This window comes from Chiloscyllium plagiosum, chromosome 48, assembly GCF_004010195.1.
Source record: "Chiloscyllium plagiosum isolate BGI_BamShark_2017 chromosome 48, ASM401019v2, whole genome shotgun sequence".
NCBI classification, from domain to species: Eukaryota; Metazoa; Chordata; class Chondrichthyes; order Orectolobiformes; family Hemiscylliidae; genus Chiloscyllium; species Chiloscyllium plagiosum.
The window spans coordinates 1,554,770-1,581,449 of NC_057757.1; the positions used below are offsets into that span (position 1 = coordinate 1,554,770).

At 42.2% G+C, this 26,680-nt stretch overlaps 2 protein-coding genes across 2 annotated transcripts in view; one reads left to right on the plus strand and one right to left on the minus strand.

Moving 5' to 3' along the window:
- Positions 1-268, minus strand: part of LOC122544376 (mucin-3B-like) — a 57,494-nt gene extending 57,226 nt beyond the window's left edge. Inside the window, exon 1 of the mRNA XM_043683620.1 lies at positions 223-268. Coding sequence (XP_043539555.1) covers positions 223-268 — 46 coding nt within the window. The remainder of the gene's footprint in view (positions 1-222) is intronic.
- Positions 269-451: 183 nt separating this feature from the next.
- Positions 452-26,680, plus strand: LOC122544377 (mucin-3B-like). Its single transcript, XM_043683621.1, has 6 exons — positions 452-624; positions 4,290-4,408; positions 5,515-5,573; positions 13,916-14,055; positions 19,910-19,972; positions 26,517-26,680. The coding sequence occupies exons 1-6, from the start codon at positions 456-458 to the stop codon at positions 26,678-26,680; spliced, it is 714 nt and encodes a 237-aa protein (XP_043539556.1). The 5' UTR covers positions 452-455.

The following is a 26,680-nucleotide window of genomic DNA, read 5'->3' on the forward strand; positions in this document are numbered from 1 at the left end:
AATTGCTATGATATCCCAGTCCCATGTTCCTAACCATGCCCTGAGTTCATCTGCCTTCCCTGTTAGGCCCCTTGCATTGAAATCAATGCAGTTTAATTTATCAGTCCTACCTTGTTCTCTACTTTGTCCCTGCCTGCCTTGACTGTTTGACTCACCTTCGTTCTCAACTGTACCAGTCCCGGATTGATCTCTTTCCTCACTATCTCCCTGGGTCCCACCCACCCCAGTTTTGCTCAGTTTGACCTGTATTATCCATTTTGTCTTCCATTATCTAATACCCTCCAATACCAAACAGCAGGTCAACAACCATAGATTCAACCAAGTTCATAGATGTACAGCAAAGTGATTATGTAAAAGAGAATGAGGATGTCCATCGAATAAGGACTCAATGCGATTATGTTCCAACAACAGAGAGAGACAGAAATCAGAAAATTTTAAAAGTTAAATGCTCTTGTATGATGATCCTTGTCAATAACCATGCGATATTTGAAAATACTATAATTATCTCTGATGAAGTAACACATTCATGCCAGAATGGAGGCACCTGGAACGGAAAAAGCTGTGACTGCAAGGAGAACTTCAGTGGACAGTTTTGTGAATTTGTAGCAGATACCATCAAAGTTGGTGAGTTAAATTTTAAAATTTTACTCTTTGATGCTATTTCTTTTGTGTTTGCTCCATTTCCCTCGATAATCTTACCTGACAACATCCATCTCAGCCTTCACAATATCTACCACCGACTGCAGGGATATATTTCAGATTTTGACTGCCCTGTGTGTGAAGATATGCCTCATGATTTTGCCTCTGGACATTCTGGCTCATATTGGAAGATTATGCCCCCTTTAATTCCAATTGCCCCAGTAGAGGAAATAGTTTCTCTAGAAATACTTCAAAACCCTTTTGACATTCAAACACCTCAGTCAGATTATTCTTTAATTGTCCAAAGAACACAAGCTAAGGTTGTGAAACCAAATCCCATCATTTCAGTTGAAATCCAATGTCCAATGTCATTCTGATGAAATCCAATGTCACTCTGATGAATTTGCATTGCATCTGCACCAAGATGCACATTATTCTGTTGTAGCACTGCCTATGATTAATCACAGTACACTAGGCCGGCTCGAACTCAAATTTCAAACAAATCGATGTGTCCCCTGCCGTGTTTGTATTCCAGCAGCCTCTGCTCATAGCTTTCTTAGTCATAGAGTCAGAGTTTTACCATGAGGAAAGAGGTCCTTTAGTCCATTGTTTCTGCCCTAGTTATCAAGTACTTATCTAAATCTGTCTCCTTTAACATCACTTGACACATAGCCTTCTATGCTACAATGCTTTGAGTGATCATCTAAATACTTCTGAAATGTTGGCTAGTTCCCACTTCTAACACCCACTCAGGCAGTGAGTTCCAGATGCACACTGCTGTCAGGGTGAAAAGCTCTTCCATATATCCCCTCTAAATCTCCTGCTCGTCACCTTAAATCCATGTCCCTGATTGTTGATTCCCATCTACTCTATCTATGTCCCCCAGTCTTGTACACCTCAATCAGATTGTGGGCACAGTGGTTAGCACTGCTGCCTCACAGCGCCAGAAACCCGGATTCAATTCCCGCCTAAACGACTGACTGTGTGGAGTTTGCACATTCTCCCCGTGTCTGCGTGGGTTTCCTCTGGGTGCTCCGGTTTCCTCCCACAGTCCAAAAATGTGCAGGTTATGTGAATTGGCCATGCGAAATTGCCCGTAGTGTTAGACAAAGGGGTAAATGTAGGGGAATGAGTCTGGGTGGGTGGTGGGTCGGTGTGGACTTGTTGGGCCGAAGGGCCTGTTTCCACACTGTAAGTAATCTAATCTAATCTAAAAGATTCACCTCCTCAGCTTTCTCTGCTCTAAGGAAAACAGTCTGTAAGGCAAGCCTTTGTAGGCTCTCTTCCACAGCTGAAACACTCTAGGTGTAGCAACATTCTGGTGAATCTCCTTTGCACCCTCTCCAGTACAGCCACATCTTTCCTAAAGTGTAGCAATTAGAGCTGGACACAGTAATCCAGATGTAGCTGAACTAACATTATGTGCAGCTCCATCATGACCTCCTTGCTCTGTATTCAGTGCCCCAACTAATAAAGCTAACTAATTATCCCAACTTAATGATGCTGTTCCAAATTCCTTTAACAATCCCCATAAACACCCCTTAGAAAAAAAAAGGTAAAATCAAACACAGGTTCTTAGAGGAGAGGGAGAGATGGCAGAGAGATTCAGCATGGAACACTTTCTTCCATGGAGCTGTTTATTGGACCAGCATCCTCACTGACTGCCTACTTTTAGTGAACAGCCAGACTACTGAAAAAACCAAACCAGAGAAAAGCTGAGCTGGGAGAATGGGCCACTCCTCTTTCATTGTACAAGTATTTTTTTTAAACTTGAAAGTCCTTTGCCTGAGGCAGTATTTGTTAGATATAATCAAATTGACCCTAAAACCTTTCAAACGTAGACTTTTCGGAATCACTGCTCTTACGACTCTCTGAAAAAAAACCAAGGACAGTGGAACCTTGCAGCATCATCACACCCTCACCTACACATCGAGTCACCTACACAATAAACTCAATCAAACCTGTCAGATATGATTTTCCTCTGACATTGTTCAGTGGCATCCTTGCTCCCTCCTTGGGCTCTGAATGCACTCCCCAAAGGATCTACCAATCTCACCATATTCCCACATGGAAAAGCTGTCCTCAAGTGAGATGCACTCTGGGGCTGACTGCCTGCTTCTTCAAAAGAAGAAGAACTGTGTGTGCTGCAGCTCTGAAACAAAAATAGAAAGTGCTGGAGAATCTCAACACATTTGGCAGTGGCATGTTGTTGGGGACAGAAAAGAATTATGCAGTGGGTGACTCATTCGTAGCGGTCTAATTTAAAGAAAAATGAATCATGCCACACAAGCCTTGAGTTATTGATGTTTATTCGTGACCTCGCGGGGAGAGACAAGTCGACCCAATGGTCACAAGTCACTCCGACGAGATTCAGAGAGTTGTATGATTATACAGGTTACAATCATTTAACAATTAGCAAACTGTTAACTATAGTATAATGAGTAAATAGGCGCTTTGCCCAGTCACTAGCCTCAGTCACGTAGTGTCTGGATAGTGCTAGTTAGTAGCTGATAAGCAAGCGTTAGTATGACAATAGATTCTTGTAAAGGAAGAGCATTCCCATGCTGGGAAAGAGCTCACTATTGAATGTTAGTACAGCTGCAAGGTCAACCATCTCACTGAGCCTCACAAACAGACACTAATATGAGATTTAAAATGGATTCCAGGTTTGTAGTATGTGACAAGATGTCTGCTTTGGTTATAACAAATCTCCCACACATGTATACTAGAAAAATATTTTTAATATCTTACATATTTTTAGAAGTTATATCCCTCATTGAGTCCTAATTCCCACTGTTGTCTGCTCTCCCAGTCTGATTCAAAGTGATTCTGGCTGCTGCTAATATACCTCTCCCACCTCCCAGTTCTTTTCTCTTCCTGAGGGTTAGATGCACAGTCACTTTAATTATAAGTAGCATTTTCTCAAGTAGGTTTTATTGCTTACTGCTGAATGATACTCATGGTAAAGTCCCAATCTGTCCCAAGGTATTTGTCTACACTTACAATTTGTCAGGTGAGTGCCCTGTATTTGTCACACATCTTGCTAGGATCATCTTCCTCTTCCATTATTTCAGACTTGGGTGGCATGATGGCTCAGTGGTGAGCACTGCTGCCTCACAGCACCAGGGACCCGGGTTCAATTCCAGCCTCGGGCGATTGTCTGTGTGGAGTTTGCACATTCTCCCTGTGTCTGAGTGGGTTTCCTCCAGGTCCTCCAGTTTCCTCTCACAATCCAAAGATGTGCAGGTTATGTGAATTGGCCATGCTAAATTGCACATAGTGTTCAGGGATGTGTAGATTAGGTGCATTAGTCAGGGGTAAATATAGAGGAATGGGTTTGGGTGAGTTACTCTTTGGAGGGTCAGTGTGGACTTGTTGGGCCGAAGGGTCTGTTTCCACACTGTAGTGATTCTATGATGACTTGATGTAATTATAGAGCTGAAATCCCCTATCTACAACAGATTTGCAAAAAAATTTAATCTTCAACGATGCATCCAATTCTTAAAGCAACTATGTAATCCATCTTCCAATCCACCAGTGCATTCCAAATCATTACAACTCCCTATATGAAAAAAATTCTCCTTATCCCCCTCGGAGGTAAGATTTTGCCTGAGAAATGATTAATGAAACTCTATTTTGATGTTTTACAGACACTGTTAAAGCCAATGTCGAAGTTTCAGTCAAGATAAAAAGTCAGAGTTATACAAAAGAGTTGAACAACACCAAATCCCCTGAGTTCAAACAATTTGAGAGTGTTTTCAAACAACAGGTTGGTAAGCAGGACTGCAAATTTTACTCCACCAGTTCAACATTGCTACTTTGCTTTCATATTCATTGCCCCAATATATACGATCTCTGAGAACTTCACTTTTACAGCCATTTCTGTATAGATTCTCCCAGTCCTTATAACTATGTGTTTATCTCCTTTGAATTTGGTCTTTCAACAAGGTATATGAGTTTGTGCGAAGATTTGTAGCTCGGGTGCTCGTTGCTGTGGTTCTGTTCGCCGAGCTGGAAGTTTTTGTTGCAAACGTTTCGTCCCCTGGCTAGGCGACATCATCAGTGCTTGGGAGCCTCCTGCGAAGCGCTTCTTTGATGTTTCCTCCGGTGTTTATAGTAGTCTGTCCCTGCCGCAGGGACGAAACGTTTGCAACAAAAACTTCCAGCTCGGCGAACAGAACCACAACAAGGTATTTGACTTCAATGTTTCTCTCACTCGAATGCCTTTTCATAATTATCCATCTATCCATGAGCTTTTCTAAATCTTCTTGCAAACAGCTTTCATTCATTTTCCTGATTTTCTACTAATTTATATCATTTAGGTCTTGCTGAAAATAGATTATAAACTCCCAATCAACAACAAATAACTTATCCTTTTTCTCCAGCCATCTCTCCACTGACGAAGGTCTGATTGCTTGAATAATGCTGATTCTACTTTGGTTGAAATCTCTTATCCAGCTTTCTGAAAATCTACAGATGCAATATCCAATCCATGCCCTTGATTCATGCACCATTATTTCTTAAAAAGAAAATTATTTAATAACTGTAATGTGGATCAAGCCAAATTTAATGTGTTCACCACATGTAATTTACACTTCCCCAATGGTCAAATCCAGTATGGACTTGAAATTAATTCACAATTGCCTTGACTAGCACCTTTCCAGAACATTGGTCTTAAGATTTTTCTCTTTTAGTTCTTTGGCATAATGCCAGTCTCCAAACTTTCAATGTGATCAACACAGTTGTGAGCAGAGATTCAAGGGGGTGGGATGATGGGGAGATACCATTCTGATTAACTTAGTTAACTGGGTTCTTTTAATTAAGTTAAAAGTACATTTACAATCACAATCTTCTGTCATGTTTTCTCTTTTCAAGATGGATATAATTTATAAAGATATAGAGGGATACGCAGGAGTGAAGATCACAAGCATAAGGTAATACTGATTCAGCCTGTAACTCACTAGGTTGCTTCAAAATACTCCTTACCATTGTATATTGTCATAACGGGTCTCAGGAAAGGAAAGAGCTGGTATACTCTTGAATCCTCACTTTCTTGGATGGAATCTTGCTGTGTCATCGGGGAGCTGACCTACCGGCTGTGAGCCAGTGAGAGACTTGTGCTGCCTATTTTCAGGAAAGCCCACTGTAACACAAGTTATTCAAAGCCAAATCAAGGCTAGCCTTCCCCAGGGCTGGGTCTCATCTACCAAGTATAATGTGGTTAGAATGTATGGGAGAGGAGTGTATGAGTTGTAGCCAGCATGGGCAGAAGTTCGAGCTCGTTATGTCTGAAGTCCAGAACCACTACCGGTACGGAATGCTTTTATCCAGGTACCTCCCCCTGAACTTGAGAAGCTGCCAAATATGCCGCATGGTCACAAGCCCACCTATAGCTGTCTTTATACCAGTAGCTATCGGATAGAAACATAGAAATTAGGAGCAAGAGTAGGCCAGTCAGATCTCAAAGCCTGCTCTGCCATTCAAGATGATCATGACTGATCAACCAATTCAGTATCCTGTTTCCACTTCTCCCTATAGTCTTTGATCCCTTTAGCACTAAGAACCAGATCTAACTCCTTCTTGAAAACATTCAATATCTTGAGCTCAACTGCTTTTTGTGGCAGAGAATTCCACAGGTTCTCCATTTGCTGGACAAAGAAATTTCTCGTCATCTCCGTCCTAAATAACCTATCCCCTATCCTTAGACTTAATCCCTGATTCTTGAATTCATAGTCATCTGGAACATCCATCTTGTGTTGACTTAAGCTGGTCCAGTTACAGTTTTATATGTTTGGAAGAAAAATTGGCTTATCAGTGATAGGCAACATGGTTTTGTGCAGGGAAAGTCATGTCTTACAACTTAATAGAAGTATTTGAGGATGTGACAAATTTGATTGATGAGGGATATCATATACGTGGACTTCGGTAAGGCGTTTGATAAGGTTTCCCATGGTACTGATTTGTGCTGACCTGAAAATTTTCTAAGTGTCACTGGTTACTGATTTGTGCTGATGGAGAAAGTGAAGTCGCATGGGGGTCCAGGATGTACTAGCTGGATGGGTAGAAAACTAGCTGGGCACAGCAGACAGAGAATAATAGTGGAAGGGAGTTTCTCAAAATGGAGAACTGTGACCAGTGGTGTTCCACAGGGATCCGTGTTGGGACCACTGTTGTTTGTGATAGACATGAATGATCTGGAGGAAGGTATAGGTTGTCTGATTAGCAAGTTTGCAGATGACACCAAGATTAGTGGAGAAGCAGATAGTGAAAGGGACAGTCAGAGAATACAGCAGAATATAGATGGATTGGAGAGTTGGGGAGAGAAATGGCAGGTGGAGCTCAATCTGGGCAAATACGAGGTGATGCATTTTGGAAAATCCAATTCAGGAGTGAACTATATGGTAAATGGAAATGCCCGGGGGAAAATTGATGTACAGAGAGATCTGGGTGCTCAGGTCTATTGTATCCTGAAGGTGGCAACGCAGGTCAGTAGAGTGGTCAAGAAGGCACATGGCATGCTTTCCTTCATTGGCCAGGGTATTGAATACAAGAGTTGGTCATGTGACAGTTGTACAGGACTTTGGTTTGGCCACATTTGGGATACTGCGTACAGTTCTGGTCGCCACATTACCAGAAGGATTTGAATGCTTTGGAGAGGGTGAGGAGGAGGTTCACCAGGATGTTGCCTGGTATGGAGGGTGCTACTTATGAAGAGAGGTTGACTGGATTAGGATTATTTTCATTAGAAAGACGGAGGTTGAGGGGGGACCTGATTGAAGTCTACAACATCATGAGAGGTATAGATAAGGTGGATAGCAAGAAGCTTTTTCCTAGAGTGCAGGACTCAGTTACCACGGGTCACACATGGAGAGTTCTTTAAGCAGAGGCTGGTGGGTACCTGGAACGCGTTGCCAGTGGAGATGGTGGCAGTGGGCACGATAGCATAATTTAAGATGTATCTAGACAGATACATGAATGGGCAGGAAGCAAAAGGATACAGATCCTTGGAAAATAGGTGACAGGTTTAAAAAGAAGATTTGATTCAGCACAGGCTTGGAGGGCCGAACGGCCTGTTACTGTGCTGTAATTTTCTTTGTTCATTGTTCTTTGTTCGATGAGATGCCCTCTCATTCTTCTGAACTAGTGTAAAAATAATACTAACCAATCTCGTCTCTCTTCATACATGAGTCCTGCCATCCCAGAAATCAGTCCGTTGTTGTTCTCCCTCGATAGCTAGAACAACTTTCCTCAGATAAGGAAACCAAAACTGCATACAATACTCCTGATGCGACTTCATAAAGGCTCTGTACAACTGTCGCAACACAGCCCTGCTCCTGGACTTGAACTCTAGCAGCGTGAAGGCAACATAGCATTTGCCGTCTTTGCCGCCTGCTTACATTCCGTATCATAGGATCTTCAGGCAAGATACAGTAAAAGAGGAGGTGCATTATTACTTAAGGTGTCCGTTATGACAGTAAGGAGGGAGGGAGTGAATGATACATCCCCAACAGGCAATACAGGAGCAAATATGTAGACAATTCACTGAGGTGTGTAATGATAATAATAATAGCCTAACTTTATTAGGGATTTCAACTTCCCCAAGTTAATTGGTATAGTCATAGTGTTAAGGATTGAGAGGGACAGATTTCTTAAAATGCATTCAGGTGAGCTATTTATGTCAATATACAATACACAGAGAGAATTTGGTGTCCAAGTCCGTTGCTGCCTGAAAGTAGCCGTGAAAGTACATAGGGTGGTAAAGAAGGTGTATGGGGTGCTTGCCTTTATTGATCGGGGAATTGAGTACAAGAGTCAGGATGCCATGTTGCAGCTTTATAAGATTTTTGGTAAGGCCACACTTCAGAGTGTTGCATTCAATCTATTCGCCACATCACAGGAAGGATGTGGAGAGAGTGAAGGAGAGGTTTACCAGGATGGGTGCTTGGATTCGAGGTTATGAGCTATAAGGTGAGGCTAGAAAAACCAAGGCTATTTTCTCTGGAGCGGCAGAGGCTGAGGGGAGATTTGAAAGCAATCTACAAAATTGTGAGATAGAAATATAGAGTTGATGGGCAGAATCTTTTACCCACAGTTGAAATATCTAATTCTAGGGGGCATGCACTTAGGGTGAGAGAGGGAAAGTTTAGAGGGGATGTGAGGACCAAGTACTTTGCACAGAGAGTGGCGGGAGTCTGGAATATGCTGCCAGGAGTGATGCTAGAGTTAGATACAACAGGAACATTTCTGAGCCTTTTAGATAAGCACATGAATATGCAAGGAATGGAGGGATACAGGCCAAGGGCAGGCAGAAGGGATTAGTTTAATTTGGCTTCACGTTTGGCAGAACACCATGGGCTGAAAGGCCCATTCCTATGCTGTATAATTCTGTGTCCTAACACGTAGAAAATCGTGCAGTGCTGGACCTAATTCTGGGAAATTAAGCCAGACATGTGTTTGAGGTGGCTACGTGATAGTGACCACAGCACAGTATGATTTAACTTTGTTATGGAAAAGGAAAACGGTAGTCTGCAAATGGGGGTTTTAGATTGGAGGAATGCATATTTTATTAAAATAAGGCAGGAGCTGACCAAAGTAAACTGGACACAGCTACTTGTAAGAAATACTCCAGCAGAACAATGGGGGTACATTCAAAAGCATTGGGAAAGTACAGGTCCAATGTATTCCCTTCAGGTGAATAAAAACCAATCAACACAGATGCTGGAAATGAGAAACAAAAACCGAAACTGCTGGAAAAGCTCAGCAGGCCTGGCAGCATCTGTGAAGAGAGCAGATCTGAGGAACGGTCACTCGACCCGAAACATTAACTTTGATTTACCTCTACAGATGCTGTCAGACCTGCTGAGCTTTTCCAGCAATTCCTGTTTTTGTTTCCTTTAGTAACAAACCCAGAGAGCTCTGGATGTCTAGGAATATTCAGCACTGAGTGAGAAGGAAAAGACAGACTTTTATCAGATACAAAGGGAACGAATCAACAGAGGCCCTTGTGGAGAATACCAAGTGCAGGGAGGAACTTCAGATGGCAGCTGGAGAGCAAAGAGTGAGCATGAACAAACACTATTGGGTAAAATTAAGTAGAACCTAATTAAGGACTAAGGGGTGATCATGCAAGGAGTGAAAGGGCATAGGTAGGATTTTAAATGAGTATTTCACAATTGTCTTCATTTGGGAGACAGACGATTGATGCATAGAATTTGGTGAAAGGGACTATGAAGTTCTTGAGCTAATTGACACCCTGTGGGAGGTGAGGAAGGAAATTACAGGGGATCTGACCCATATTTTTAAGTCTTCTCTGGTCATTGGGGAAGTATCAGAGGACTCAAGGACAGCTAATGTGATTCCAATTTTCAGGAAGGATGCTAATTTAGGGAATTACAGTCCAGTGAGTCTCACATCAGTGGCAGGAAAATTACAAGGAAATTCTGAATTAATAATTACTTACTTATTATTATTTCTACTTGGAGGGTTAAGCTTTCATCAGGGATAGTAAGCAGTATTTTGACAGAAAGACATCATGCCTAACAAATTTGATTGAATACTTTGAGGAGATGATCAAGTGTGTACCTGAGAGTGGTGCAATTGATGTAGTTTATATGGATTTCAGGAAAGCTTTTGACAAGATCCCACATGGGAGACTGATAAAGATGGTTAAAGCACATGGGATCCAGAGTAACTTGGCAAGATGGATCCAAAATTGGCTTTGTGACAGAGGGTGATGGTAGAAGGCTGTTTGTGTGACTGGAGGTGGTGTCCATTGGTATACCACAGGGATCAGTACTGGGTCCTTTAATACTTGTGAGACATATAAACAATATAGATGTGAAGGTTGGGACATGAGAAATAAATTTAAAGATGACATGAGATTGGTTGGTAGGTTAATAGTGTGGAAGAAGATCTTCGATTACAGGAAGCTGTAGATGGTTTGTCAAATGGGCAGATCAGAATCAGATGGAATTTAACGCCAAAGAGTGTGAGATGATGTAGTTTGTAAGAAGTAACAAGACAAGGGAGTTCTGAATGAATGGCAGAACACAAGGAGGCTCAGAGGAATAGAGAGATCTTGGGGTAGTTGTCTACAGATTCCTGAAAGCAGCAGGAGGACAGGTTAATAATGTAGTTAAGAAGGTATATGGGACACTTGCCTTTCCGATGGTATAGATTCTACGAGGTCACGTTGGAGCTGTAAGAAACTTTGGTTAGGTCATAGCTGGAGTACTGAGTGTTGTTCCATTCTTCACACAATATGGAACACTAGCATGAGGGTTTGCATTAGCTTTGTGTTCTGCAGATGCCTAGTTTAAGCTCACCTGTGATTACTTCTGTTTCACAGAAATGATTATCCTTAAATCTACAAGGACTAATGACATGGTGGACTTGGCTAATGACCGGCATTTGCACACCACACAGTTGTACACTGCATACATTTTACTTGCATAATGTGTGGTTGCAAATTAGGTAAAGCTATATGCTGCAAGTGTATGATTGAGGCAATTACCCCTTAAAGGGCCTCTGGTTGCTCAGGAGTTCATCTCACATTTTTGACCAGGAAAAGTATGGACTCTGCCCACTGAGGGTCATATCACTTTCCATTTGACAGTCCAACCAATGATAGATCAGATGCCTGATTGTTCACAGTGCATCTCCTGTCTGATAATCTGCTAATCCCCTGCCTGCTTGCATGGAATGATTATGGTCCACTGCCCAGAGCAGAACCTGACCCTGACTGCCTCAAGCAGGTCACTGACTGCACCCAAACTCTTGACTGACTGTACTTGGATTCCCTGACTGATAGTAGGAGCAGCATCCACCCCTCTCCCACCTCCCAATTTGACTGAGGACTACTCTCCTTCAAATTTGAGACTTGGTCACTTCGTTTATGCACATGCAGTTTGTTTGTAGTGAAGGCTGCTGCAACATTCTGTAGGTGTGAGAGACTGACCTAGCACAGTGCCACACAGCTACATGTCCACCCTTTTGACTGATGACTGCTGACAAGTAGGACAAATTGTCTGGCTTTGTATCTACACTCAATAGCAAGTCATGGTTTCAGTACTGTGAATGTTTACAATGCAGCTGAAGTGGAAAAAGCACAGAAAGGCAAAGTAAGTCGAGGGAGGGCAGGGTGCTGGGACATCCACATAGGCACAAAGTGAGTGAACACTAATGGGGAAAGTGAGCAGATCAGAGCTGGATGCCTGTCCCTAAGTGCCAGATGTCTTTACAACTATTTCAATGATAGATGTTGGTGTTTTCCAAAGCACAGCTTGGCAGTGCAAAGCATACTCTAAGTGGTTCAGAGTGGTCTTGAGGGTGCGATGAGGCTGGTAAGCGTGAAGAGCCAATGTTTGTGAATGCGTGGTTAGTGCGATCACCGCTCATACAGTCATAGAGTCAAAGAGATGTACAGCACAGAAACAGATCCTTCGGTGCAACTCACCCATGCTGACCAGATATTCTAACCTAATCTAATCCCATTTGTCAGTATCCAGCCCATATCCTTCTAAACACTTCCTAACCATATACTCATCCAGATGCCTTTTAAATGTTGTAATTGTAACAGCCTCCACCACTTCCTTTGGCAGCTCATTCCATACAAACCTCTATAAGGTCACCCCTCAGCCTCTGACGCTCCAGGGAAAACAGCCCCAGCCTATTCAATGTCTCCTTATAGCTCAAATCCTCCAACTCTGGTAATAGCCTTGTAAATCTTTTCTGAACCGTTTCAAATTTCACAACATCCTTCCAATAGGAGGGAGACTAGAATTGCGCACAACATTCCACAGAGCATGCCCTGAGACATTGGTGCTAGCTGTCTGAGATAGAGGTCCAGAGGTAGAAGCAAAAAGCTGGAGTTGCATGGTAGCTCCTCTGACTTTCATGTCATAAATTCTCAGCACCTAGTTTCTATCCAGCAGGTGGGATGATAGAAGAATGCTTGTTAATGAGGTGAGATTAATTCATATTGAGGATGATAATGAGTGATAACGCCAGTTAATAGGTCTCTGGCCACTCACTAGTGAGAATCTCTTCTCGACATCTTGGATGTCCAGGGAGAATGCAATATTTCGATCATCAGGTGGGCCCTGCTCAACATCTGATCTAATTTTCACAAATTTCTTGCTGTAGCCCACACCTTTCAGGGCGTGTAGATTCCATCCAAAGATTCTACAAAAGGGTTTGGATAAGTTAAGCAAAGCTGGCTATAATTTGGCAGATTATAAAAATGGAAAATGTGAACTTGTCTACTTTAGCAAGAGGATACAGAATCAGCATATTAGTTAAATGAAGAGAGATAGCAAAACCTTGGGAAATAGAGGGATCTGGATGTCCTGCTAGAACTCAGTATGTGAGTACATCAAATGTTTAGGAAAGGAAGTGAAATGTTACTTATTGCAAGGGGAATGTGAAAGAAGGCATGTTTTGTTACAGTTGTATAGAACATTGGTGAAGCCACATCTGGATACAGTTTTAGTCTCCTTATTTGAGAAAGGATATAAATGCAGTAGGAGCGGTTCAGAAAAGGTATACTCAACCAATGCTTGGGGTGGAAATTATCTTCTGAGGAAAGGTTGGACAGGCGGGGCCTGTATTCATTGGAGTTTGAAGAATGGAAGGTGACCTTATTGGAGCTGAAATAACATTTACCCTTGTAAATAAGACTGGAATTACTTAAAAACAAGGAATCTTCCATTTAAGATAGAAATGAAGAGGACTTAATTTTCTCAGCATGTTTCAATTAGGAGGTCATAAGTCTTTAGAATTCTCTCCCCCAGAACACAGTGGAGATATAGTAAATAGATTCTTGAATAGCAAGGGAATCAATTTTTATTGAGGCTAGAATGTGATGTTAATCCCATTAATTGTTTAATTATGATCGTATTGAATGGCAAAGAGGGCTAACAGGGCCAAATAGCCTATGGTTGCTTCTAATTCCTATGTTTGTATGTTTGCATGCAGTACTGCAAGAGAGCTGAAGGAGTTGTTAACCTGAGGTTGCAGCTCCTTTTGAGGGTGGCATGCTATCACTGACAGAGCCTCATCCAAAACAACATTCCTCTTCTTCAACTTCAAAAGCAATGCCATTGAAAATTCTTTTACATATTGCACTGCCAGATATTTGTGAAGAATGTACAGTACACATTTGAGACAAAGTAAAGACTGTTCTACCCAGCTCAAATAGTTATAGCTACAGCTTTCAGTGTATATAAGTTGGACAAAATTTCATTGAGTTTAATGGGTCTTCCTTTTTGCTTCATAGGAATGGCAGCATCATTGTTGATCATGACGTTATCATCAACATGACCAATCCAGCAGAGCTTACTCCAGAATATCTCTCTGAGACAATTAAAGACATTGAAGTCAAACTGAAAGAAACAACTTGCAACAATGCAACACAAGGTAGGAGTCAAACATGAAATCCCAATGGGTAAAAGATGCAGCTCTTTAAAACTGTTGTATAAAGATAGTTTCTATCCAAAACCACTACTATACATGTTCCAGGAGTATTGAAATTGTGCAAAGAGAGTACTGTAATTTTTAACAGCTGTTGAACCTGTCCAACATAAACAGGGACAAGTAAAATTTTCACTTCCTAAATCAGAAATCTTCAGCTTCAGTAAATACAGTGGAATCTGTTATGCTGGGTGATCTTTAACACCATGTTGACCACCAGGTTCAAACCATTGTTTAACAATACACAAGGCTGCCATTATACATCAGACTTGCTGTGGGAATGCAGAGGAGGTTGTTTCCTGTATCTAACTTAGTGCTGCACCTTCCCCTTGTGTGATTGATGGGTAATGTAGGAGAAGATTCATTGGTATCTAACCCGAGCTGTATCCATTCGTAAGGTCTAGGAGGATGGGCATTGAGACGGGATATAAGGAAAGTAGGAAAGGACTTAAGCAAAGAATTAGAAGAGCTAAAAGGGGGCATGAGAACTCATTAGCAAACAGGAACAAAGAGAATCCCAAAGTTATTTATGTATACGTGAAAAGCAAAAGGGTAGCTGAGGAGAAGGTTGGCCCTCTCATGGGCAAATGAGGGAATCTATGTGTGAAGCCAGAAAAGGTAGGTGAGGTCCTAAATGAATACTTTGTGTCAGTATTCACCAAAGGGATTGGTGAAGGATGATCTCAGGGAAGGGAATATTGAATTTCCAAGCCAAGTTGCTATTAAAAAGGAAGAGGTGCTGTGTTTCTTAAAAAGTATTAAGGTAGGTTAGTCCCTGGATCCAGATGGGATCTATCTCAGAGTATTGAGGGAGGCAAGAGAACAAATTGCTGGAGCATTGATAGACATCTTTGTATTTCTGTTTGGCCACAGATGAGGTCCCAGAGGACAGGAGACGAGCCAATGTTGTCCCATTGTTTAAGAAGGGTAACAGGGATAATCCAGGAAATTACAGGCCTGTGAGCCTCACATCAGTGGTAGTGAAATTATTGGAAAAGATTCTTAGGGACAAGATGTATATGCATTTAGAAACAAATGGACTTACTAGTAATAGATAACATGGTTTTGTGCGGAGGATTGTCATGCCTCACTAACTTGATAGAGTTTTTTGAGGAGCTGACGAAGATGATTGATGCGGGAAAATGAGTGATGTTGTCCACGTGGACTTCAATAAACCTTTGTCAAGGTCCCTCATGGTAGACTGGTATCAAAAGATGCATGGTATCAGGGGTGAGCTAGCAAGATGAATACAGTACTTAGTCATAGACTTAGTCATAGGAGACAGAGGATAGTGGTGCAAGGATGCTTTTTGGAATGGAAGGTTGTGACTAGTGGTGTTCCACAGGGATCAGTATTGGGACCTCTGCTTTTCGTGGTCTGAATGATTTGGAGGAAAACGTGGGTGGTGTAATTAGTAAGTTTGTGGATTATACAAAGATTGGTGGAGTTGCAGATAGTGAAGAGCATTATCAGAGGATACAGCAGGATATGGGTAAGTTGGAGACATGAACAAAAAGAATGGCAGATGGAGTTTAATCCGGACAAATATCTGTTGGTATGGATGTGTTGAACTGAAAGATCTGGTTCTGTGCTGTACATCTCTATAAATGTGAGGTGATGCATCTTGGAAGGTCAAGTACAGGTGGAACTTATACAGTGAATGGTAGAACTATTAAGAGTATTGATCTGTGTACGCAGATCCATAGATCACTGAAGGTGGCAGCGCAGGTAGATAAGGTAGTTAAAAGGTCGATGGCATGCTTACCTTTATTGGAGGCATTCAATATAACGATAGACAAGTTATGCTGCAGCTTTATACAACTTGAGTTAGGCCACGCTTGGATTATTGTGCACAGTCCTGCTCACCACACTACCAGAAAGATGTGGATGCTTTGGAGAGGGTACAGAAAAGGTTTACCAGGATGTTGCCTGGTATGGAGGATTTTAGCTATGAAGAAAGATTGGATAGACTGGGTTTGTTTTCACTGGAATGCAGGAGGTTGAGGGGCGACCTGACAGAAGTTTATGAGATTGTGGATAGCATGGATAGAGTGGGCCGTATGAGGCTTTTTCCCAGGGTGAGGGGTCAACTACCAGGGGACGCAGGTTCAAGGTAGGTGGGGGGATGTTTAAAAGAGATGTGTGTTGCATGTTTTTTACACAAAGGGAGGTGAGTGCCTGGAACATGTTGCCAGTGGAGGTGGTGGAAGCAGACAGAATAGCAGCATTCAAGAAGCACCTGGACAAAGACATGACTAGGAAGGGAATAGAGGGAACCGGATCCTGTAAGTGATGACAGTTTTAGTATGGAAAGGCACATTTTTTACTCTATCTCAAATAAGTACTATGCATTCTCTAGGAATATCTGGCAGACTAGTGTGAAAAAGCATTTCCAATATGATCTACGTTAACTGTTGAAAATGAAATTAAACCAAATTAAACCGAAACTGCATTAGGGCAGTATCGTAACATTAAGCAAATCGAGGCATGATGTTGACGTTTTTCGGGCTGCTCTTATCAGGATTGTTATGCAAGGAATCCAATTTAGAAAGGGAAGCCTATTTCGTACAGTAAAACGGATGCTGATTGGAGCTGTTAACTGTCAATCTTAGTAACTGAAAAGACTTTGATCAGATCGGTCGACTCTGACTTGTCACAGTGTTGCCATGGGGACCCAATCTGCCTGGGCTGAGGTTTTCCAGCTAACCAAGATTCAACAGTTAACACTAAAATAAAAAAAAAACTGCGAATGCTGGGGATGAAACAAACAAAAACAGAGAAGCTCAGCATGTCTGGCAGCATTTGTGAGGAGAAAACAGAGTTAAGGTTTTCAGTGCCAGACCTGCTGTTTCTGTTTTTGAAGGCTAGCAGTTCCTGCTGCAATTCTACGTCAGCTGTGGTCCAGTCAGCACCCTCCTCTCAGGCTAAATTAGTGTTTCCAAGTTTTGATCCTGACATACAAGTCTGGAGGGGTGCAAAACGAAAAGCATTGACTTTGTGTCTCTTTTTTTAAAGTGATGTTTAAATTATGAACAAGCAAATAGTTATTAAGGACACAATCATTAAAGATTATGTATCTTTGCAAGAATGTATACCTATTAAACATTTATGATGAAAATTCCAGTTAATCAGTTCCTAGGCTGCCACCAGTGACTAAATCAGGGTGTGTCTACATCACTGTCACTCCAGATGCATAGATATGTCACGGCATGTCCAATCAGAGCCATAACAGCTCATCAAAATGTCCAAAGCTGAGAGTTTGTGTTCTGTTTGGTTATTTGCCATTATAGACTCATACAGTCATAGAGATGTACAGGACGGAAACAGACTCTTCAGTCCAACTTGTCCATGCCGAACAGATATCTTAAACTAATCTAATCCCATTTGCCAGCACTAGGCCCATATCCCTCTTAACCCTTTCTATTCATATACCATTCAGATGCATTTTAAATGCTGTAATTATATCAGCCTCCACCACTTCCTCTGGCAGCTCATTCCACACCCCCCCACTTAGGTCCCTTTTATATCTTTTCCCTCTCACCCTAAACCAATGCCCTCTAGTTCTGGACTCTCCACCCCAGGGAAAAGATCTTGTCTATTTATCCTATCCACATCATGATTTTATAAACCTCCATAAGGTTACCCCTCAGCCTCCAATGCTCCAGGGAAAACACCCCCAACTTATTCAGACCCTCCCTATAGCTCAAATCCTCCAACTCTGATAACATCCTTGTAAATCTTTTCTGAACCCTTTCAAGTTTCACAACATCCTTCTGATAGGAAGGAGACCAGAATTGCACGCAATATTCCAACAGTGGCCTAACCAATGACCTGTACAGCCGCAACATGACCTCCCAACCTCTGTACTCAATACTCTGGCCAATAAAGGAAAGCATACCAAACGCCTTCTTCATTATCCTATCTATCTGTGACTCCACTTGCAAGGAGCTATGAACCTGCACTCCAAGGTCTCTATGTTCAACAACACTCCCTTAGACCTTACCATTGAGTGTGTAGGTTTTGTCCTAATTTATTTTTCCAAAATGCAGCACCTCACATTTATCTAAATTAAACTCCATCTGTCACTCCTCAGCCCATTGGCCCATCTGATCAAGGTCCCATTGTACTCTGAGGTAACTGTCTTCGCTGTCCACTACACCTCCAATTTTGGTGTCATCTGCAAACTTACAAACTTTATCTCCCATGTTCACATCCAAATCATTTATGTAAATGACGAAAAGTACTGGACCCAGCACCGATCCTTGTGTTGCACTACTGGTCACAGGCCTCCAGTCTGAAAAGCAATCCCCCATCACCACCCTCTGTTTTCTACCTTTGAGCCAGTTCTGTATCCAAATGGCTAGTTCTCCCTGTATTCCATGAGATCTAACCTTGCTAACCAGTCTACCATGGGGAACCTTGTCAAACACCTTATTGAAGTCCATATAGATTACGTCTACTGCTCTGCCCTCATCAATCCTCTTTGTTATATATTCAAAAAAACTCAATCAAGTTCGTGAGACATGACTTCCACATGCAAAGCCAGGACGACCTAATAGAATGAGAGTTTAATATGATTTTATTTCTTGCAACTCCATTAGATATGCAGCTTGGAAAAATTACACTTCAGCCCATCAAGTTTGCACCAGTCACCAAGCATTTATCGATTCTAATCTCATTTCCATGACTTCGCCCATGACCTTGTTTGGGGGTGTGGCATTTCAAGTGCCCACCTAAATACTTTTTAATTGTCTTGAATGTTTCGTCTCGACCACCCTTTTAGGCAAAGAGTTGAAGGTACTTCCCACCCTCTGGGTGAAAATCATTTTCCTTAAATCCTCTGCTGTTCCTTAACTGTGTTCCATGGTTATTGACCTTTCTATTAAGGGACAACGTGTCTTCTTATCTACTCTACCTATGGCCCTCATAACTTTGCACACCTCAATCAGATTCCTCAAGCCTGCTCTGCTCTAAAGAAAACAACCTCAATTCATCTTGTTTCTCTTCATATATGAATTACTCCAGTCCCAGGCAAAATCATGATGAATACTTTCTGCACCTTCCCTGGTACAATTACATCCTTCCTATAATGTGGTGACCAGAACTTCACACAGTGTCACAGAATTACAAAATCCTTACAGTGCAGAAAGAAACCATTTGGTCCATCACATCTGCACTAACTCTTGAAGAGCACCCAACCCATCCTATTCATAATCCCAAATTTATCATAGCTAATTCACCTAGCCTGCACATCCCTGGACACTATGGGACAATTAATCCTGGTCAAACCAGCTAACCTGCAAATCGTGGACTGTGGGAGGGAACTAGAGCACCAGGGAAAAACTGATGCAGACCCCGGAAAAATGTGGAACTCCACACAGATGGTCGCCCAAGGTTTGAATCAAACCTGGATCCATGGCACCGTAACAATTGAGCTACCATGCAGACCACCAGCTGTGGTCTATATAACATTCAACTGTTTTTGCAACCTCCACAGTGGTTGTGAGTCATAGACTGCGAACTGTTGGTGTATCAGGAGTTCTATTTGGTATCTTACCTGTGAGAACCATAAATGAGGAAATATTTGTTGGGACAATGTAATGGAAACTTAGATCTCTGTGTTCTGTGAGGGTCTGGTGGCACAGTGTGGAGGGAACATTTCTGTGTTAATATACTAATGCTAATATAATTTCTGCACCAAAATCTGAATACTCTTGGTCCAGAAGGGTTTGAGTATGAACTATCCTCTGATACTTTGTAATGAGAAGTGATTCACATAATGTTGTCTTTGAAACTCTAGATAACAGCACTGGATTCGTATTTGACCCTGGCCATGTAAAAGTTGAAGAACCAGTTGTAATTGGTAAGAGATGCATTTGTGGTACTTTCCTGTTACAATATCGGTGATGTGGTCCGAACAAAGAATAATCTGTTCGGGATATAACATCTTTTAACCCTTCTGACATTTTAAAGGAACTTTTTTCCACTGGGGGATTGGGAGTGTAGGGCATGAAGATATAAATCAATTGACAGCAGGAACTTAGAGAAGAAAATTTTGAATATATTTTCTGCTATGACTTGCTATGATCTTGAATGCCGTTCTGCACTAAGGAAGCAAATGTGATCAATGATAACTTTTAAAACAAACTGGGTGAACATGTGAAAGAAGAAACTGAATTTATGCAGAAAGAGCTGGGCAATGGGACTAATTGAATATCACTCTCTTCAGGGCACAAGGGGCTGAATAACCTCCTTCTATGATGGATGTTTCCATGATTCTAAACGTTTGGGTTAAATAGAGATCACAGCCCTGCAGAATGTGGGGAACAGTTACCCTGCAGTAATCGTCCAATAAGGCACGGTGGCACAGTGGTTAGCACTGCTGCCTCACGGCGCCAGAGACCCGGGTTCAACTCCCGCCTCAGGCGACTCTCTGTGTGGAGTTTGCACATTCTCCCCGTGTCTGCATGGGTTTCCTCCGGGTGCTCCGGTTTCCTCCCACAATCCAAAAATGTGCAGGTTAGGTGAATTGGCCATGCTAAATTGCCCATAGTGTTAGGTGAAGGGGTAAATGTAGGAGTATGGCTCTGGGTGGTATACGCTTCGGCGGGTCGGTGTGGACTTGTTGGGCCGAAGGGCCTGTTTCCACACTGTAAGTAATCTAATCTAAGAGGGCCTCCAGATGCTGTAAGAGGAACCCTCACCATAACTCATCAAGGTGTAAGATCCAACTCATAGATTTGCTGCCACCACCCTTGTAGTGATTGTAACAAGGTCAGCCAGATGGATCTCATAAAATAGGAGTTCTCTAATTGGGCATTTAACCTGCTTCGGTCAGAGAGTTCTAGCTGACAGATATAAGTAGGGGTATCAGAGGTTCTGTTCACTCTGAGAGCTGGCTCTGAGGAAGCTGGACCAGTACGGTGCATGTGAAAATAAAGAATGGCTCGGTGATGGGATAACAGCCGCTGTGGAATTATTTCAGTGGCAACGAGAGAAAAAAAGCACATTCCTGACGAAATTCATTCACAACGATCACCTTTAAGCTGAGATAAGCATTTCTGGCATCATGCTGTTATTTGGGAAGCTTGACTCATTTGACCCTGCCATCAAAGACTGGGGCCATAATAGGGAAAGGATGTATTATTCTCTCTGAGTAAATAACACTGGGACAGATGAAAAGCAACTGACAGCTTTTGGACACACAGCTTTTTCAGTTATTAACAGCCTAATGTTTCCTGAGACACCAGATACTAAAACATTTCAAGAGTTGATGGATTTAGTTAAGGAATATTACGACCCCAAGCGTTTAATTCTGAGACGCTATCAATTTTACTCAGTAGATCAAGAACCAGGGGAATTCATGTTGTTATTTTTGATTAGGTTAAGAAGACTTGGTTTAATTTTTAATGAGTGGCTGAGAAACCCTTTGGTGTGTGGAATTAATGATGTAACCATCAAATGCACCTACCAGCCTAACTGGACTTCAAACAGGGGGACCACAATTGGCTCTGTCATAAGAAAATGCAGCAAGTACCGCATATGAGTTACAGGGCATGCCGTTGGTAGTGGACACCTTCTTCAGGATTACTGAGTTTGGGCGACACCACTTGAATGAACGCAATTGCATAGCCTCATTTAGGACATATCCTGAACGGAGGGACTTTTCAGCCCACAGCAAAATCCCAAAACAAAGTTAAGCCTTGGACAAACGGTTAACAGTTTCTATTGGATCCAGACCAGTAACCCATTGTAGTTGCTATCGGCGTGTGGACTCAACACAGCTAAAAGAGACACACTTAGCTTGAATTGAGTAAGAGAACTCATAGACCAGTATCCAAGAAAGTGCACATCCTGGAAATCCCACCCATATCTGGTTTGGAACAGTTAAATCGCTTAGGAACATCCAAATAAACTGGTTAACGGAGGTTGACACAGGTGTGGCTGTATCGGTGATTGCAGAACCAGTCTTTAGCAAAATTCGTTCTGGATTCCATAAAACCTATATCAAGAAACATTTACAGATTAATGGTACAACTTTGGTTCCAGTCTCTTATAAGAACTGGTTCAGTTACCACTGGTTGTAGTAAAACCTCGGGCCCAAACCTGATGGAGTGGAATTGGTTGAGAAAGATTTACCTTGGTGGGCTCAACATTTTTTGATTAGAAAATGGCTGCCTGAGTGAAGTCCTAATTAAATACCCAGACATTTTTCAGGAAGGTCTGGAGACTATTGAAGAAACGAAGGCCAGCTTGCACGTTGACCAGGAAGCAATTCCACAATTCTGCAAGGCCCACCCAATGTCATTTGCCTTACGTGCAAAAGTAGAGGCAGAAATCAGGAGGTTGAAAGCAAAGGATGCATCAAATGAGTACAGATTGTGGAATGGGGAGTATCTGTCATAGCCATTGTGAAGCCTGATGGGTCAGTCCACCTTTGTGGCCTTTTCAAACAAATAGTAAACTGCTTCCCGCACCTGGATAAATACCCAATCCCCCAAGAAGACTTAAAGATAAAGCTGGCAGGGGGCTGTCCTTCATGAAGCTGTATATGATGAGATAGAGTAGAGGAAAGAGATTGGGTTGTAAGGGGTATGGTATAAAACAAGCTCTCCATTAATGTCAACAAAGTGAAGGAAATGGAGTACTAGGGCACGCCCATGTCGCCATCAATGATGCTGAGGTAGAGATCAGAGTGGTGCTGGAAAAGCACAGCAGGTCAGGCAGCATCTGAGAAACAGGAAAATCGACGTTTCGGGCAAAAGCACTTCATCATGTCCATCCCTGATGAAGGACTTTTGCCCGAAACGTCGATTTTCCTGCTCCTCGGATGCTGCCTGACCTGCTGTGCTTTTCCAGCACCACTCTGATCTAAACTCTGGTTTCCAGCATCTGCAGTCCTCAATTTTGCCTGAGGTAGAGCTGGTCCAGAGTTTCAGGTTCCTGGGACTGATGATCACCAACAATCTGTCCTGTTCCCACCCACAACAATACAATGGTCAGGAAAGCACAGCAACATCTCTACTTCCTCAGAATGCTAAGGAAATTCAGTGTGGTTTGGCAATTGCTCTTCCCAAGACTGCAAGAAACTACAGAGTCGTGAACATAGCCCAGTCCATCACACAATCCAGCCTTCCACCCATTCACTCCATCTATACTTACCACTGCCTTGGGAAATTAACCAAGAGCATCATAACCCACTGTCATCCCATCATATTGTCTTCCAGAAGATATAAAGTCATAGAGTCATAGAAACATATAGCATGGAAACAGACCCTTCGGTCCAACCCGACCAGATATCCTAACCCAATGTAGTCCCACCTGCCAGCACCCGGCCCATATCCCTCCAAACCCTTCCTATTCATATACCCATCCAAATGCCTCTTAAATGTTGCAATTGTACCAACCTCCACCACTTCCTCTGGCAGCTCATTCCATACACATACTACCCTCTGCGTCAAAAAGTTGGCCCTTAGGTGTCTTTTATATCTTTCCCCTCTTGCGTACACGGATGAATAGATTCAAGAATAGCTACTTTTCTGCTGTTATTAGATTTCTGAATGAACAAAGAACAAAGAAAATTTCCAGCCCAGGAACAGGCCCTTCAGCCCTCCAAGCCTGAGCCGATCCAAATCCTCTGTCTAAACCTGTTGGTCAATTCCTGAGCATCTGCATCCCTCTGCTCCCAACCTACTCATGTATCTGTCCAGACACATCTTAAATGAATCTACCGTGCCTGCCTCTACCACCTCTGCTGGCAACGCATTCCAAACGCCCACTATCCTCTGTGTGAAGTACTTGCCGCATGTATCCTCCTTAAACTTTCCACCTCTCACCTTGAAAGCATGACGTCTCATTATTGAATCCTTCACCCTGGGAAAAAGCTTGTCTCTATCCACCCTGTCTATAACCTTCATGATTTTATAAACCTCAATCAGGTCCCCCCCTCCTTTTTTCTAATGAAAATAAATGAACCTCTCAAAGTTTAAATTTAATGTTGATCTCACTCTCTGTGCACTTTCTCTGCAGCCATAAAATTGCATTCTTTGCCCTGTTCTATTACCCTATGCACTTTGTATGGTATGACCTGCATATACTGCACGCAAAACAAAACATTTCACTGTACCGAGGTACATGTGATAATAATAAATCAAATCAAATGCATGCCTGTAATTGCAGTTAGATGAGGATTCCCAGAAGTATGCTACAATTAATATCCATAAGGGTTTGTACCAATATACAAGATGTCATTTGGGGTATCACCAGCCTGTGCCATTTTTCAGTGGCATGATGGAAAACATTTTATAAGATCTACCCCAGGTCATCATTTATCTGAATGATGTTCTAAAAAGGAAGACCAAGAAAAGCATTTAGAGAACTTTGATATTTCTACAAAGTGGGCATATACCTTTGAAAGAAATATGTGTTCCAGGCACCACAAATGATCTGCTTAACCATAGAGTCGCCAAGACTGGGCTACACCCATTGGAAGATAAAGTGAGGGTGATCAAAGGTTCCCTGACTCCCACATCTGTACTGGAGCTTAGGTCTTTCCTTGGATTGGTAATTATTACAGAAAGTTCAGACATAAGCTTGCCTCCGTTCTGGCACCATTACATCTGCTATTGAAAAGGGATCAGCCTTGGAAATGATCTCGGAGTCAAGATGTAACCTTTTAGGGAAGTGAAGAAGCAGCTATCATTGTCTAAGGTGGTGGCATACCGCTGTCCCAAGCGAGATGTGGTGCTGACATGCAATGTCTCCCCATACAGTTTCAGGGATTCAACATTAAATTTCAGTTACATATGGCCCAATGGAGTGGAACACCCAATAAGGTATGCTTCCTGGACTTTCAGTGATGCAGAACGCAAATACTCTCCGATAGAGAAGAAATGTTTGGTGATTATCTTTGGTGTGCAAAAAATCCATCAATACCTCTATGGACATAAATTTATAATAGTAACTGACCAGAAACCCCTGCTAGGGCTACTCAAAGAGGACAAGGCTGTGCTGCCCACAGCTTCAGGTCAAATTCAGCGGTGGGCTCTCATCCTAAGTGAATATAATTACAAGTTGGATCACTATCCAGGAGGAGAAAGTGAGGTCTGCAGATGCTGGAGATCAGAGCTGGAAATATGTTGCTGGAAAAGCGCAGCAGGTCAGGCAGTATCCAGGGAACAGGAGAATCGACGTTTCGGGTATAAGCCCTTCTTCAGGAATCTTCAGGAATCTTCGGGCTTATGCCCAAAATATCGATTCTCCTGTTCCCTGGATGCTGCCTGACCTGCTGCGCTTTTCCAGCAACACATTTCCAGCTCACTATCCAGGAGGCCAAGTAATAAATGTGGATGCCTTCAATATCTCCCACTGGCAGATACACTACTAAGGGAGCCAGCACTGAAAGAATGCATTCTGGTTTTAAATTTTCTTGACACCCTTCTGGTCACCACTGACAATATAAGACTGTGCATAGAGAAAGATCTGCTCCTGGCAAAACCAAAACAGCTAGTGGTGATGAGGGAAACTAAAGAGCCATCATAACCAGAACTAAAACCTTTCTGGGCCCAGCAAAACCAGGTCACCGTGCAGCATGGTATTTCATGGGGAGCAAAGATCGCCACAACTAGATACTGACCAAATTCCAACAGGGTCATCCGGTAGGGGTGGTCCAAAATGAAGATGTTGGTGAGATGTTAAGTCTGCTGGGGCAGTGCTCAGAGTGCCAACAAAGACAAAAATGGCCTCCCCCATAGTTGTAACGTTCTCAGTATTTTCTGAGAATTGGAGAAAGCTTCTGGAATCAATGTCATTGATCTCCTCAAAATATTCTGAAAGTTGATCTGTTCATTTAATTGTAAGGCCTATGGACTGGCTGACTTGCGAACTGAACTAAAGGTCTTTCAATGCTCTGCAGCCAATAATTGTATGGTCCTGCTGACAAGAAACCAAAAGTGCTGTGAGAAATGAGTAATTCTACCCTTTTAGTTTGGACTCATGGTCAACCAGGTTCTTTGCTATCTCTTTACTCACAATTCCTCTGTGTGTTTGGGATTAAAGGGGATAGATTTAAGTCAGCACAGTAGCTTAGTTGATAATAATTTTGTCACTGACTATAAGAATACACTTAGCCTTTAACAAATGTTTAAGTTTTGAGCTTATTGAAGAGACTTGATGAAAGTCTCTTTTGTTCTACATAGCAATAATGAAAAACAAATTGACCATTTTATTGATTATATAAATGTTTATTCTTTTGGCATGGCTCTTGGAGAAGTGGACCTTGATTTTCAGTGCACTCCTCCCAGTAATGTTATAACAAATTAGCTCTCAAAGTATTTCTTGTATAAATGTACAATTTTTAGTGTGTTTGAGATACATTTTAAAAAAATGTACATTTTTGCAATCAACAGGTGACTGTGCTTCACAGGTTCCTGAGAATTTAGAGCAATATTATAAATTGACTGTGACCAATAAAGGAGCCATATGTGCTTCGGTCTGCAACGAAGCAAGAAAGGACTCACTGAAATGTGGAAATGGAAAATGTGGAATGACAAATAAGGGAGCCAAATGCTAG